The following is a 14,767-nucleotide window of genomic DNA, read 5'->3' as shown; positions in this document are numbered from 1 at the left end:
TGGATATTAATAGTTGTAAGAATATTTTTAAATATGGCAACACCAACCTTCACAAAAATTTAATTATCGAATGGAAGAGGGAGTTCGCACGGTCGAACAAGTCCACCACCAGTGGAAAATAAAGAAGTATTTTGATACAAAAGAGCAAAACTTCACAAGCAGCTCCAGCTGTTCAACTTCTTCATTTTTTGGTGAATGGTAAAATTAGTGTAATATTAGAAATATTATTGTTTTTTAAAATAAAAGGAAAAAACAGAATACTTTGTTAATGAACACGTAATTATTGATGTCTTCTTGGTGTTTGCATTGCCTCCAGGTGACAGTTAGTCAGAACTGCCTGGTCGGGACCCATGGGTGGCTGCCTTACAACAAGAACATCTCCAACTACTTCACCTTTATCAAGGACCCCACAGTGTCAAACACCAAGTGAGAACACACACAGCACACACGCATGTACAGCGCAGTTACAGCGGCTCTGTTAAAACAGTGTAGCACCACCACTTTGTGCCCTGAACAATCTTTCTAAGCTCTCCAACACTCCTGCCTCTCTGCATTGCGGATCCCTCGCTTCATCTCCTCACCCAGGACCCAGCGTTTCCTCTCTGGACCCTTTGCCCCCGGCGTGGAGGTAACATCAGGGCTGTTTGTGGTCTCCCACGATGGCAAGTTGCTCTTCAGCGGTGGCCACTGGGACAACAGCCTCCGGGTCACCTCCCTGGTTAAGGGCAAGACTGTTGGACAGCACATCAGACACATGGGTAAAAACACACTCTCAGCATGTAACTCATTGAAGGAAAGTCTGCTTCTTGACTTGTGTCGCATCCAAAATGAACAGGCCAAGTACCATGATGATGACGCTGGAACTTGATGGAACTTGATGTCTCCATTCGAAACAAGTAGCCCGTCCTCATACTGGTATAAGAAGCCTGCAAACAACCACTGGCTGGCTGCCAGTTTGCTGACTGGAAACAATACTAACAGTACAAAGATGCGGTTTTACTGAGCAGCAACCTGGTGTTTAAAAAGTCATCTCTTTTTGTCATCATCCTTGGTTTTCTATACCTCTCCTCCAGATATTGTGACCTGTTTGTCAACAGACCACTGCGGCATTCACCTGATCTCCGGCTCCAGAGACACTACCTGCATGGTGTGGCAGGTTCTGCAGCAGGTTAGCACTCCCTTATACACCGTGGCAGATCTGCTGATAGTTTTAAAATAACAGATCAGAGATACTCAACTTAGAGCCTGCAGGCTAAATCTGGCCTCTGGCCTCCTGTCATTTTGCAAAAGTGGCCTGCAGGGAAATCCCCATAACAGATTTAACTTGCAAAACATGCAGATTCCAGAAGTTTTTCTTGCTCAGTAATCTGTGAGTGCTAAATAATTCTATTCCCCACACTGATATTCTCTTAGTGAAAGCTTTATTCATTTGTGCATTTTCTTGAAATTTGCAGAAAATCTGACCTTGATTTTGATGGACACTTCAGCCTGTACTGTTTTTTTGTGTGCTCTGTTGTGCAGGGTGGAGCTCCTGTGGGTCTCTATCCCAAACCAGTTCAGGTGTTGTACGGGCACACAGATGAGGTGGTCAGTGTCAGTATCAGCACAGAGCTAGACATGGCTGTGTCGGGGTCACGGGTAGGAGCACACACCACACTGACTGTCTTTCATTTCAGCTCAAGTTTATGTAAATTTGTCTCGAAAAAATGATGGTGCCATGCTGGAGATTGAGCGATGTGTATTCTTGAAAAACTGTTAAATCACATGCTGAGTTAATGAGCTGTTTTACTGTTTTTGTTCAGTGGCTTTGATTACTTTTAATTCGAAATGACAGTAATATTGCAATTTAAGTGCTGCCAACAATACAACACCAGCTGCACTTAATGGGATTTTGCTGAAAATTTAAATGAACGTTGAGCTTTTTAAGCCAAAGTTTACAGATGACTGAAACTTTCTTTCAATTAAAAGTTTGCTTTGCATTAAAGTTTGAGTGTTTGATTAAAAACGTAGTCACTAAACTGGGAAGTTATTTATTTGAAATAGTTTGATCGACAATTTTTCAACATAAAAAGTAGAGAACAAAAGCGGAGTTCTATTTTTTTATAACTTAATTATTTAATTACCATCCTGAAAAAGTTGATGAATAAAATGCTCTGTGTGTGTATGTGTGTGTGTGTGTGTGTGTGTGTGTGTGTGTGTGTGTTATTTAATGTGTGCTTCAACCTTTTGTGCCCCAGGATGGGACAGTGATCATCCACACAGTGCGTCGTGGTCAGTACATGCGTTGCCTGCGACCGCCGTGCGACAGCTCCCTGCCGCTCTCTATCCTCCACCTGGCCGTGTCCTGGGAGGGTCACCTGCTGGTCCACACCTGCCTCGAGGGCAAAGCGACGCTCAAGGTGCAAAGTTTTTTCACACAAGGCTACTGCTTGAAAAGAAGGGAATCTGTGAAAAGAAGGGCTGAATCTCACTGTTTTGGAGAGTTGGCTGAAATAAGTGGATCATAGTTGTGTAAAGGGCAAAACTCCAGAAACACAACACGTGTTTGTTTGCTATTGCACAGTTTGTATGAAAGTATCAAGTTCAAATGTTTCAGCTGCAGCCCTTCAAACATGGGTTTGTGAGAAAGCGCTTCAGAGGTGTTTTATTTTCTCTCGTCAGGATAAAAACGCCCTCCACCTTTACTCTGTGAATGGGAAGCACCTCTGCAGCGAGCCTCTGAAGGAGCAGGTGACTGATATGTGTGTTTCAGGGGAGTACGTAGTCATCGGCAGCGAGCAGGGATACCTGTCCATCCGTGACCTCTACAGGTAAACTCCCGCACATCTTCCAACTTATTATTAGATTGGACTGCCATATTTGAGTCAAACCAGGGTTCCCACGGTCATGAAAAACCTGGAAAAGCCATGGATCGAGTAGAATCATTGAAAGTTTTGGAAAAATTATAGAAACATGTCGTGTGTAATAAATTAAATTAGACCGATGTAACACAATAGTGATATATAGTCAGAGGCCTGCAGATTTGAGGGGGAAGTTTTCTTCTGCCTTTTGTAAAAACAAGCTTTGTATTTTTTTAAAAGTAAAAATGGCTTTTTTATTTTTTTGAAGAAAATGGGTTTGGAGGGCATGTTTTCTTTTTTTTTCTTTCAAATTTTTTAGTGTTTCTTCATAGAAAACCTAAAAACTCAGGGGTTTTTTTTGTTTTTGTTAAATTTTTGAAAGGCACGTTTTCTTTACAAATCACCAAATTACACCATTTATCCCAGCCAGCAACTGTGAAAACACAAATTATCATTGTGTATTTTTAAATTCCTGACTGACAGACATTAAGTGGAATGCTGAAATTATGTTTGAAGTAAAAAAAAAAAAAATTGTGTCCATGAAAATGTGTGGGAACCCTGTTAAACGGCAAAAGTTGAAGAGCAGGCTTTGCGCATGCAGATTTTGAAGAAATAATTATTTTCTTCATGCAGTCTGTCTCTGTGTGCGGAGCCCATGGCCATGAGGGTGCCGGTGCGTTGCGTCTCGGTCACCAAGGAGCAGAGCCACGTCCTGGTGGGCCTGGAGGACGGCAAGCTGATCATCGTGGGCGTGGGCAAGCCGGCGGAGGTAAAAAACTCGCTGAGGAACTACATCGCTCAGAGCCTGGAGGGATCGCCGCTCATGGCCTCCCCCCTGCTGGCCCCGCTTCGAGCTCGCTCGCCCACCCGCCTGCTGCATCAGCGCGACCAGCTGGTGTTCAGCCCCACCTCCAGCTCCCATAAACCCCAGCGGCTCTAGTCCTTCCCCATTGCTGCAGATCCACACACACACAGATAAAAACCTCCTGCACATATCACCTTTGAACCCACAGTCACCTCTCCTTCTCAGGGATGGTTGTCGCCCACAGTCACTCCTCCCAAACACACATTCACATCGGCAGGTTGAACACATTCCTTCAGCACACAGCTGAGCAGACGCAGCGGCCACTAGAACCACAACTGTGACATGAAAACTACTGTTTGTGCTTACCTCATTCTGAGTTTTCAAACTATTTTGCATCTGTGCAACATTTGACTTGATTTGGCCGTTGACGTGGGATAACCCCCATGCCCTGCTGTTTACCTGAAGTGTCATTATGTTAGGTGTTTGAGTGTACTCTATAACAAATATGCTGTGAAACAGACTAAAACGCTTCTGCAAACTCAAGCCATATTAACAGTGTAGCCACAATCTAATAATGCAAACTAGTAATCTCACGCCAAGATAGACTTTAAATGTTTTGATAATGTAAATAGTGCGGTAGCGTAGATGCCGGAGGTCGATACAGTCGGAGTAGTTTGATGTGAATCATCGCACCTTTCTGCTTTTCATCTTTTCTCACCAAAGTGAATCAAGCTTTGATTTATTCCTTTTCACAGTCGGTCGATCTCCAATGAACTAATCAATCACTCATGAATCATATCCTTCCTCCTTTTTTTCCCCCGTTTCCTTTGACTTCACGCTTTTTCTTTCCCCCCTCCCCCCCCCCCCCTCTTCCATCCCACTTCCTCCTCCTCTTCCTCCACTCTTCTCAGATGCGTTCGGGCCAGATCACGCGGAAGCTGTGGGGCTCCAGAAAAGGACTGACCCAGATCTCCTCGGGGGAGACGGTGTACAACACCCAGCACGACCACAGCTGAACCCACCCCAGTACCCCGAGCCCTCAACCTTCCCCTCCACGCACATTCCTGTCATCCTCCATACCTGTCAATCACCAAACAGTCTGCTTCATTCTGTCTGAGGAGCACTTCCTCCGCCTCTTTTCCGCAGTTTCATGGGTGGTGTTTCGGGGTGTTAGAGCACTGAGCATCACAATGTCTGCATGTGTTATGTGTTTTTTTTTTGTGTGTGTATTCCTGCTTCGGATTGAGCGTACGGCGCTGGCGCTGTGGTTCAAATCCAGAAGCAGCACCAGTCCCAGCACCACCACACCACTACCAACCACTCCCAAATAGCACGGCTCTTCACCCCTCTGCTCGTCATCCTCATTTTGACATGCACATTCAGCCTAATGTTTCATTAGCAGGCGCCTTCTCTGACCTGCTCAGCTTCAATTTGACAGGATCGGTCAGCTGTCTGCTCCTCTCTCTGTGTGTGTGTGTGTGTGTGTGTGCGTGAGCAGGGTATTGCCATGCTCTATGTCAAAATATAGTTTCAAGTGGCCTTTTTTTTGTCCCCCCTTAGTTTGCCTTCGGTGCAGACAGGCGGGCCCGTGCTCTGTAGGAGACTTTTCATGGTTGCCTCAAAGCTGCCACACAGCAGCCTTATGCAGTAGGACGGCTCCATCACTCACAAGACCAAACTCTCTGCCTTTTCCTATGCGTTTTTATATATAAATGCGTGTGTGTTTGAGTGTGTGTCATTTTTCTTTGTTTTTCTGTTGTTGATTTCTTTGTTATCATTGTTTTTCTTTGGGATGTTTGGGGTTTTTTTTTTTGACAGATTTATGCATGTGCCCAGCAACTTTGCATCTGTTCATATGCATGGCATTTTTGGTCCATGATGAGATTAGGTAGCAGATACAGTGATGGAGAAGTCGTTTTTTTTTTTTTCTTTTATGCTTTGATATAGCTAACTTGTTTTGTTCTAGAAACATCTGTAGTGTCTGTCTTTTAAGGGATAATTTGTTTTTTTTTAAGTGGGGTTGTATGAGGCACTTATAGTCAGCACAGAAGATGTCAGTGAGCACTTCTGCCTGCTTCTTCAAACTGGGGGCCAGTTTGGAGAAGCAGGCAGAAGTGCGGACACAGAGGCTAAGGAGCTAAGCATGTACTGCTTTTCCCCATTTATGTTTTCATCAAAGCCGCCAGACAGAAAAACAGTAATTTAAGCTTGCTGAACACATGAGCTGCTGGTCTACCAATGTCTCGAACTGTTGTTTTGTCTTGTGTAACTTTCACGAGTCCTAACAACGCCTTTTAAACGCTAAAATCTCACAACAACACAAACAAAATAACAGATTAAGGCAGCAGTAGACCAACAGCTCCTGTGTTCAGTGATGTTAAATCGCTGTCTGACGGCATCGACATTGCGATGCACAATAGCTGCATCAAGGGACGTCCTATGTCAAGTCACAAGTTGCAAGTGACGCACAAACATTTATGCTTTTATGGAACGAAAACTTTATGATTTGTCACTAAAAAGTCATGAAAAAGTTTAAAGTTTTGTCCATGAAAGTGTGTGGGAACCCTGAAAAGACACTTTGCTATTGTCCCCCATCCAAAGCAGTTCATAGCGTATCTCCCGTGTCAGACTCCAGCCTGCTTCTCCAAAATAAGGACGTGACATCTATTGTATGAAACACACTGACTATGCATAAGTATGTCATACAGCCCCTCTTCAAAATATCGCAACTATCCCTCTAATGTTGGCATATCATTTAAGATATAGTTTTGTAAAAGAAAATATTCTAACTACAGGCAAAACACTACATTCTCAAACACAAGACGCTTCCGTGTGAATTTATCACAGAGACTTTAAAGTCACATTACACTTCATCGAATGTTTTTAAGTTACTTGAATCCATGTTTATTTATGAGTAAAAGTAGCAGTTTTTAAAAATCACACTTTATTTCGTGAATACAGACACCGGGATGGCATATTTTAACTGTTCTGACTGTTCAGACACCTGCAAAAGAAGGAAAGAAGAATCCTCAAGGGCTTTTTGAGATGTCAGTGTTAACAGCAATACAGCTCCCTCGTCGGGTGGCTGTCGATGCTTTCTTCCTGTTTTTTCTGTTTTGTTTCGGTTGCTCTGCCGGCCCTCTATCTCCAGTCTTCCTATAGCTTAACTGTGTACAGTAAACGTACCTAAACTCCCTCCCTTCTCCTTTACATTGCCTCAAACTATCATCCTTAGTTATTTTTTTTTACATCTCATTTTCCTTCCTGCTCATTACGAAGTGACTGATTTCAGAGGAGTTTTTCTTTAACGGGGCATCAAGAAGGTTGGCACGCCTTGTTTTGTTTTGGTCGCTTGAAAAGACGTGTTCAAATGTGTGAATGTGATTTCTTTACTCTGTTATATCCGAATCACACAAAAAAAAGCCACAGTATGAAGTTCCTGTGGATGAGACTGCGTGATTTATATTTTTGCACCATACCTGTGTGTGTGTCTGACTGAGTGTGTGTGTGTGTGTGTGTGTGTGTGTGTGTGTTTGAGAACATGCAAGTGATGCATGTTGTATTTTTTATAGCCAAATTCTGTTGATACGTTGTCTCTGATTCTGTGAACCACGGCAGCCCTTGATTGTTTCGGCTCATGGGTTCGGCATTGGACACAGGGTTGCTCTAGCGGTTCTTTTTTTTTTTGGTTCAACATGATTTTGTATTTAGTTTTTATTTAAATGTCACAGTGAGAAGGTGTGCAAAGACCAATCTGTGTCCTTCTTCATGAGATTTCTGTGAAGGGTGCATAAATTGTTTTTTTTTGTTCATCCACATTCGTCATTCAGACAAAAGACCACTGTTTGAGTTGTTCCACGACTTCAACAAACGGAGTGCCTTTATCCCAGTGTGGTGTTAACATAGAGCTAGGTTTCTGTCAATACTGAAGCTTATCGTCCCGACTTTAGCGTAAAAATCAAACAAAAGCAGCATTCCAGATGTTAAACCTCCACAGTTTCAACGGGAACCAAGAATATAGGATTTCAAAGCAAAATCAAAGTTTAGTGTCTTAGCAACATTCTCTGTGACTGTCACCAAATGGATGTGTGTATATCTGTGATTATTTATGAATACAGTATATAATGTACAGCATGATTTTTATTTCAGCGTATTTGAAATGTACTTTTGCACTTTCCAGGTACTAAATTGTAACAAATTGTTTTAACTTGGCTCCCTAATCTGTATAAACTGCTTTGTATACACAAGTGGAAAATGATCATTAAAGTCTTGTCTAAATTTAAATGTTTTTGTATGGATTGTGGTCTGTTTGAGATCTTTTCTGCCTAAAGAAGAGAGGAGTGAAGAGTGGCCACAATTGCAAAGGTAAAAATGTCTTCATTTTTTCATGTCAGTTTTGTGCACAGGTATGAAACAGCAGATGCACAGATGTAATATGCTGACTTTTATTCGAGGAGATTCAAATTAATGCAGTCAATGGTATCCCAAACTAATGGAAACCAGACTTTTAAGAGGAAACAAATCAAGAGAGGGTCCCTCTTATGTTGTGTTTCTCTGTGCTTTTCATGCAGTGATCTGGTACGAGCAGATGGAAGCTCTCTTCAGTTCACAATCGGCAGCCGTCCACCAGCTCTCATCTGCAGAAAAGGAGGGGACAGGTATGTAAAAAATGTATCTTTGCTCACTTAATGTGAAACTCATCCCTAAGAGTGTTTCCAGGAACATTTTATCTTGAAAAGAAGACAATGCTCTTGCTCAGCATTACAATTTATTGATTATACCGTCCCCCTCCCTCTGGACCTTCATCAAGAGTAATAAGTGTGTGTTTACTCTTGACAAAGATGCAGAGCAACAAAAGCGTTGGGATATTCAATAAATATAAAAAGAACCTTGTGAAAATATGACATTACAGTATTGCTGCTGTTAAAGTGATCTAAAGTGTTGCATAATTGTGCCAAAGGGACAGAACAATAAGGAAATATGTCTAAGCAGATAGCTGGGTTGCCCTTAGTGCCACAGGGCAAAGATTCCTTCATTCAAATTAATATTTGATCTTATCAAACTATCCTTAGCATGGCCAGACAGTTATCTGTGTTTGTTAATTAACCCTTTGAAACTGAAATATACAGCACTTTTCTTGTCTTCCATTCAGATGACTTGCAAAATAAATTTAAACCTTTGAACCCTGAGCAATTTGGTTTGATTTCTCTCAAAAACCTGGCAAAAAAGGCAATGAGGGTCTTAGTAAGAAATGTCATACAAATTGCAAGAAATTAATAGATTTAGAAAGCTATTTTTTTAAAAGCTAGGGAAAAATCCAGAGAACTACACTTCTAGTATCATAATAAAAAAAAAATTATTACATTTTTTTTAAGCATTTTTCTTTTCAAGTCATATTCTTGTATTTTGTTGGGTTTTTTATCTACCCCATCTTTATTTTCAGGGATTATTCCTTTCTACTTTTTGCAAAATTTTTGCCCATTTTTAGGTCATTTTTTCTAATGTTGCTCATTGCCATCTTCCCCATTTTTTTTGAAAGAACACAAGCAGTGTTAAGGGGTTTATAGTTCATAACCTAAAAGTGTGACTTTTTAAAGTTGCACTTTAATGTCTGCCTGATACAGAAGTTTTCTGGGAAATGCTGATTTTTGTGTGTTAACATGTGTCTGGAGTGTGTTCTTACCTATCTGGAACATCTCAACACACACACGTTTGTCAGTGTGAATGTTGGGGTGACCGGGCATCCAGTCGCTGTAACTCCACTCAGACCCGTCTACCCATGAAGCCTGCTGGTTCTGAGGTGTGGAACACCAACACATAAAGTATATTAAAAATATGCGTGCATATAAGCTTAAAAAAACAGACACTTAACATGTTACCATATACAGAGATGGGGGAAGTATTTAGATCATTTACTAAAGTAAAAGTATCAATAACACCCCATAAAAACACTGCATTTGAAGTAAAAGTACGAAAGTATCATCAGAGAAATGCCCTGTCAATGATTTTATTCATTATTAAATTTGCAGCACTGTTGAATCACTGCATAAGTAGGATTTTACTTGTGCAGTTTGTTCTTTCTGGCATTGCTTAGCATTGGAACAGATGTAGCATTTCAAAATAAAAGTTCAAAGCTCAATGTTTTACCAACAGAAGAATAACACTATCTGTCCCGTTGATAACATATCTGATGGCACTCTCCTTGGCCTCTTTACTGTGCCACAGCACAGAACCACACTGCTGCACTCTAACAACATTCATAATAATGGCGATGCGAGGTAATTTTCCAGAACATTGTTCTAACTGTAGGTGGTTGACTGTTGCCGAGAGGAACTTGCCTTGACCGTGCCTCCCAGCCAAGTCAACACAGGGTTGCTCTCGCCACCCTTGGTCACCAGGGAGACCAGGCGGGAATGCAGATTGCTAGTTGTTACAGATGCAAGCTCAGCGTTTGGGGCGCGAGCTCTGCATAAAGCCTGGAGACAAAGGACACAGAAAAGTGTGAGATTTAATTTGTAGAGCCACGAACACAGACTTTTAATGTGAGCAGGTCTTTGAAATGAAAAAAGTATTTGTGACGTGCATTCATTTATGCAGAATCATTCTTGTCTATGATTGCAATGTTAGATGTAATGTGTCGAACCTGCGCGTCTTCGAAAGCCAGCGGCGTGGGGTTGAAATCATAGCAGTTTCCATTGATGACCTCCCCCTTACATGCCAATGTCTTTGTTTGGAGCCCAGATGTGGAGCGCTCTGTTCCCTGTCTAAAGCCCTCAGGGATTGTAAGAATGGGTTCTGTTCCCTGTCTGAAACCATCTGGGATTGACCTCATGGGCTCGGTTCCCTGTCTGAAACCATCTGGGATAGACATCTGGGGCTCAGTTCCCTGTCTGAAACCAGCTGGCATAGCCATATTAGGTTCTTCTCCTAGCCTAAAGTCATCAAAGGCAGACATCATGGGCTCAGTTCCCTGTCTGAAAGCATCTGGGACAAACCTAATGGGTTCGGTCTCCTGTCTGAAACCATCTGGGACAAATCTCATGGGTTCGGTTTCCTGTCTGAAATCATCTGGCATAGACATTATGGGCTCGGTTCCCTGTCTGAAACCATCAGGGATAGACATCTGGGGTTCGGTTCCCTGTCTGAAACCATCTGGGATAGACATTATGGGCTCGGTTCCCTGTCTGAAACCATCAGGGATAGACATCTGGGGTTCGGTTCCCTGTCTGAAACCATCTGGGATAGACATTTGGGGTTCGGTTCCCTGTCTGAAACCATCTGGAATTGACATTTGGGGTTCGGTTCCCTGTCTGAAACCATCTGGAATTGACATTTGGGGTTCGGTTCCCTGTCTGAAACCATCTGGGATTGACCTCATGGGCTCAGTTCCCTGTCTGAAACCATCTGGGATAGACATCTGGGGCTCTGTTCCCTGTCTGAAACCATCTGGGATAGACATCTGGGGCTCTGTTCCCTGTCTGAAACCATCGGGGATAGACATTTGGGGCTCTGTTCCCTGTCTGAAACCATCTGGGATAGACATTTGGGGCTCTGTTCCCTGTCTGAAGCCATCTGGGATAGACATTTGGGGCTCTGTTCCCTGTCTGAAGCCATCTGGGATAGACATTTGGGGCTCTGTTCCCTGTCTGAAACCATCTGGGAGATAAGGATCAGCAGGTTCCTCCACCCGGATCCATCCATCCCCGATCTTCTGTGCTGGAACATCAACAGGGACTGGAAGAAAGAAAAGTCATCAGATAGGCTAATATAGGCTTATTTAAACATAAGTACTGTGAATACATTAAAAAAAGACGACAACAGGGTTTTTAACGATGCTAAGAAGCTCACAGTGTGGACGTTAGGATGTTGATGTTTACCAGGTTTACTATGTTCGCCGACTTAGTTCAGCATGTGAGCATGTTAACATTTGCTAATTAGCACTAAACAAAGTTCAGCTTAAGGTGATGGGAATGTCATTAGTTTTTCCGGCATTTTGTCATAAATCAAAGTTTTAGAAGAATCCAAAGTATAATATGATGATGGCGGAGCTGTGATTATACACTGACCCACTCTCCTCTCCATCTCACTGATGTATTCCTTCACCAGGCCGGTGTTGAGGTCAACAAGGAATCTCCTGGAGGGCTCAGTACCTTGTCGGAAACCATCAGGGAGCTGGTAGGTGGAAGATGCTTCCTGCAAACTTCCAGGGACTGCAAGTGGGAGAGCTTGGAGCCCTGTGAGTAATGAGAGTAATGTTTATTTTACAGTTAGCAGTTTTTGGTCTTCTCTCTGCAGGTTGAGAGGGTTCACTTATTTACAATTACACCAAGGACCTGCATTTATTTTTTAAAAAAAACAGCAAAATGAATGCAAATCTTGCAGCCATCAGTGCATGCACCGATGCTCACATACAGAGAGAGACAAACTAGTGAGTGTGGTGAATACACAACCTTAGATTTCCTTGCTGCTTCAACAAAAAGCCTTGTTAGTTGACAGATAAATGACTGTGTGGCCCTTTACATTAATGATTTACGATTGTGCCAGAATAATATGTAGGCTTTTCTTTAACAGTGTAATAAATCAATAGCGGTCAAAGTCTCATTTCCGCACAGACCAGTTGCTCTGATTACGTTGCTGTTTGCAGCTTAACAGGTTTAGTGCTGAGGCAACGAACCACAAAACCTAAATTAATTATGACAAGTGGCCAAATAATTAACTCGAATAATATGTTCTCAAAAATTCCCTAAAATTAGCAATTGAATTTTTTATACTCTCCAAATAAATCAATGATTATATGGTAATGGAGGACACTGGAGGCAAAATTATTTCATAGGCTCGACAGACATTTTTACTATATTTTTTGTTATGTTTTATTTTTTGTATGAGAAATAATTTAAAAAATGATCAGGAAAACATAATGTTTTTTTCTCTCAAGATGTTTAATTATCTCAACATAGGGTATTTTTAATTCAGACTTTGATTTTTTTTCATGATCATAGGAACAAACTGTCAAACTCATTTTGTTGCGATGTCTGAATTGATTTTTTTTTTTTTTTTTGCGAAAGTGGCTCATGAGAACCTCCAAGCAGTCTGCCATCAAATAACCACCTCAGGAAAAATGTATGAAGAAACAGATATTTGTGAGATCTTACCTGACAGCGTCAGGAACAGCAGCACGAACTTCAGCATCCTGTAAACAACAGAATAAACAAATCAGAATAAACTGCTGCAAAATTCTTTCCACTTTCCCTGAACTCTTTAAGTGGCCGTAAACCAAGATACTGTGTTCGTTCATGTGTTGCTTACCTGACACCGCAGAGATAAACTCACAGAAACTACAGGCCACCCGTTAATATATCAGTCTCTGTCATAAACCTCTGATATATAACACTTGGAATGACATAATTGATTACTCTGCAACTCCCATTGCTTCATGATAACTGATATTTGATGCACTTTGGCCTCAGATCTGACCTGATAAAGGTTTGAACACAACGCTGAAATAACAGCAGCGACTTTTCCTTTACATTCTTTTTTTACTGTACATATCCTGTTTTCCCGGGATTGTAAATATTTTGAAGGTGAATGGCACTACAATCAATCGATATTTGTGAACTTGGATGGGGAGTGAGGATTACAACAGATGTGAACAGATAGTAACTGCGGAGGACACTAATGTTTCTTTAGGTGGGGGGGTTGATGTTATTGCTGGACTTTGTGAGTATTGTAGACATAAAGACGAGGTCGTAGGTAGGAATTGAAGTTATTATTAAATTATTTGTTACTGGAATGTTTGTCTACTCTATCCTGAATTTAGCAATGTTAACATCTCAAGATACTGTTGATGAACGAGGCGGTGAATTATATTTTATCTCTGAGTCCTCCTGCTGTATATATGTAGTAACATACACACAATTTCAATTAAATTGTCTTTATGGATTATTTAGGGATAGATTGTCACACAGCTCATAGAGAATGCTTTATTGTAAATCAGATAAAACTCAGGCGCACCCTCATTGGTGAACTTTAAGCACGCACGTGCGAGCCCCTTGCGATGACGTATTTTTGTAGGCTAACCAGGAAGTTAGCAACCATCATTTTTGAATGTGATTTTTGATTATCGCCAAAAACTAAGCTCTGTGACGGACACAAGTGTATGATACGTACATGTTTTGTCCAGCATGATAATCTTCATAGATTAACCCCTGCTTTTCTGTGTTTTAAAGCGTAAATGAACTCAAAAGTGAAAAGCTATTTTAAGGATATAAACGAACTACATCTTGGTCGCACGATGTAAACGTCATCACCCCCAAATCGTTCAACTTCACCGTAAAAACACGTTAAAACACAATTGAAAAATATTATAAACTTATAAATCTAGCGTGGCTGTTGCTGTAAAGCTGTAAAGGCGGGCACATGTGAATTTAATATGTTTCTGTGTCCGGTATAATGACGTCTGACGTCCCCGACAAACACTGTAGTCCATGGATGTATTCTGGTGAAATCTGTAGTCCGATTTAGCCAGTTGTTAACAGCCGCCTTTTTTAAGAGCGGACTTTCGCATTGGAGGACTGCTGCTTTTTTTAAATTAATATTTTATTTTATTTTATTTTATTTTATTTTATTTTATTTTATTTTATTTTATTTTATTTTATTTATTTTTTTTTTGCAGTTTTTCTCTTCTGCCAGCAGAGGTCAGTGTTGTATTTGCTAAAATCAAATATCCTCTTATTGTACATGTCAGACACATGGATCTATTATAATTCGGTCAGACATACAATATTTGTGCAGCCCTCCGAATCTGCTGTATTCAAAATAAAGGAAGTTTAAAAAAAAATGTATTAAAACAAAAACAAAATAATACTAATCCACTGTGATTTTTTTTTTTTTTTTAAATCTCTGGCCTTAACGGGTCCAAAAAATTGATCTGTGGAGAGTGGAGACCATATATTTAAAGGAAAAAAATCATCAACCATACTGAAGAAAAATAAGCATACTGCATCAGCTTATACTACATGTGTTTCAAAGAACAATTTCTCATAATTTGTTGATATTTTATAGACAAAACAATTAATTGAAAACAAGCATAATTATTACCTGCAGCTCTAATGTTAATTGCAAT

General features: G+C 41.0%; 2 protein-coding genes across 7 annotated transcripts in view; one reads left to right on the top strand and one right to left on the bottom strand.

Annotated features, from left to right (window-relative positions):
- Positions 1-7,929, top strand: part of nbeal1 (neurobeachin-like 1) — a 54,921-nt gene extending 46,992 nt beyond the window's left edge. For 4 of the 5 annotated variants that reach the window (XM_042512933.2, XM_042512932.2, XM_042512930.2 and 1 more), the window contains 8 exons: positions 317-426; positions 586-758; positions 1,074-1,168; positions 1,522-1,638; positions 2,238-2,399; positions 2,662-2,810; positions 3,474-3,609; positions 4,557-7,929. In XM_042512933.2, the coding sequence (XP_042368867.1) occupies positions 317-426; positions 586-758; positions 1,074-1,168; positions 1,522-1,638; positions 2,238-2,399; positions 2,662-2,810; positions 3,474-3,609; positions 4,557-4,661 (1,047 nt within the window). In that variant the 3' untranslated portion in view covers positions 4,662-7,929. Of the gene's footprint in view, positions 1-316; positions 427-585; positions 759-1,073; positions 1,169-1,521; positions 1,639-2,237; positions 2,400-2,661; positions 2,811-3,473 lie in introns of all 5 variants that reach the window. The other variant, XM_042512931.2, reaches the window with a different exon arrangement.
- Positions 7,319-12,835, bottom strand: LOC148185525 (uncharacterized). Of its 2 annotated transcripts, none has more exons than XM_088074898.1 (6): positions 12,798-12,835; positions 11,712-11,879; positions 10,289-11,379; positions 9,984-10,121; positions 9,329-9,440; positions 7,319-8,282 (listed from the first exon to the last, which is right to left on the bottom strand). In XM_088074898.1, exons 1-6 carry the CDS (start codon positions 12,832-12,834, stop codon positions 8,209-8,211), a joined length of 1,620 nt encoding a protein of 539 aa, XP_087931024.1. In that variant the 5' UTR covers position 12,835; the 3' UTR covers positions 7,319-8,208. The 2 variants fall into 2 exon arrangements, with proteins under 2 accessions (XP_087931024.1, XP_087931025.1); XM_088074899.1 differs by having other exon boundaries at positions 11,796-11,879.
- Positions 12,836-14,767: the final 1,932 nt, after the last annotated feature.

Source organism: Plectropomus leopardus, chromosome 24 (genome assembly GCF_026936395.1).
Source record: "Plectropomus leopardus strain MGB_pleo_1.0 chromosome 24, ASM2693639v1, whole genome shotgun sequence".
NCBI classification, from domain to species: Eukaryota; Metazoa; Chordata; class Actinopteri; order Perciformes; family Serranidae; genus Plectropomus; species Plectropomus leopardus.
The sequence above is the reverse complement of the archived record's forward strand: the minus strand, read 5'-3'. Positions and strand labels throughout refer to the sequence as shown.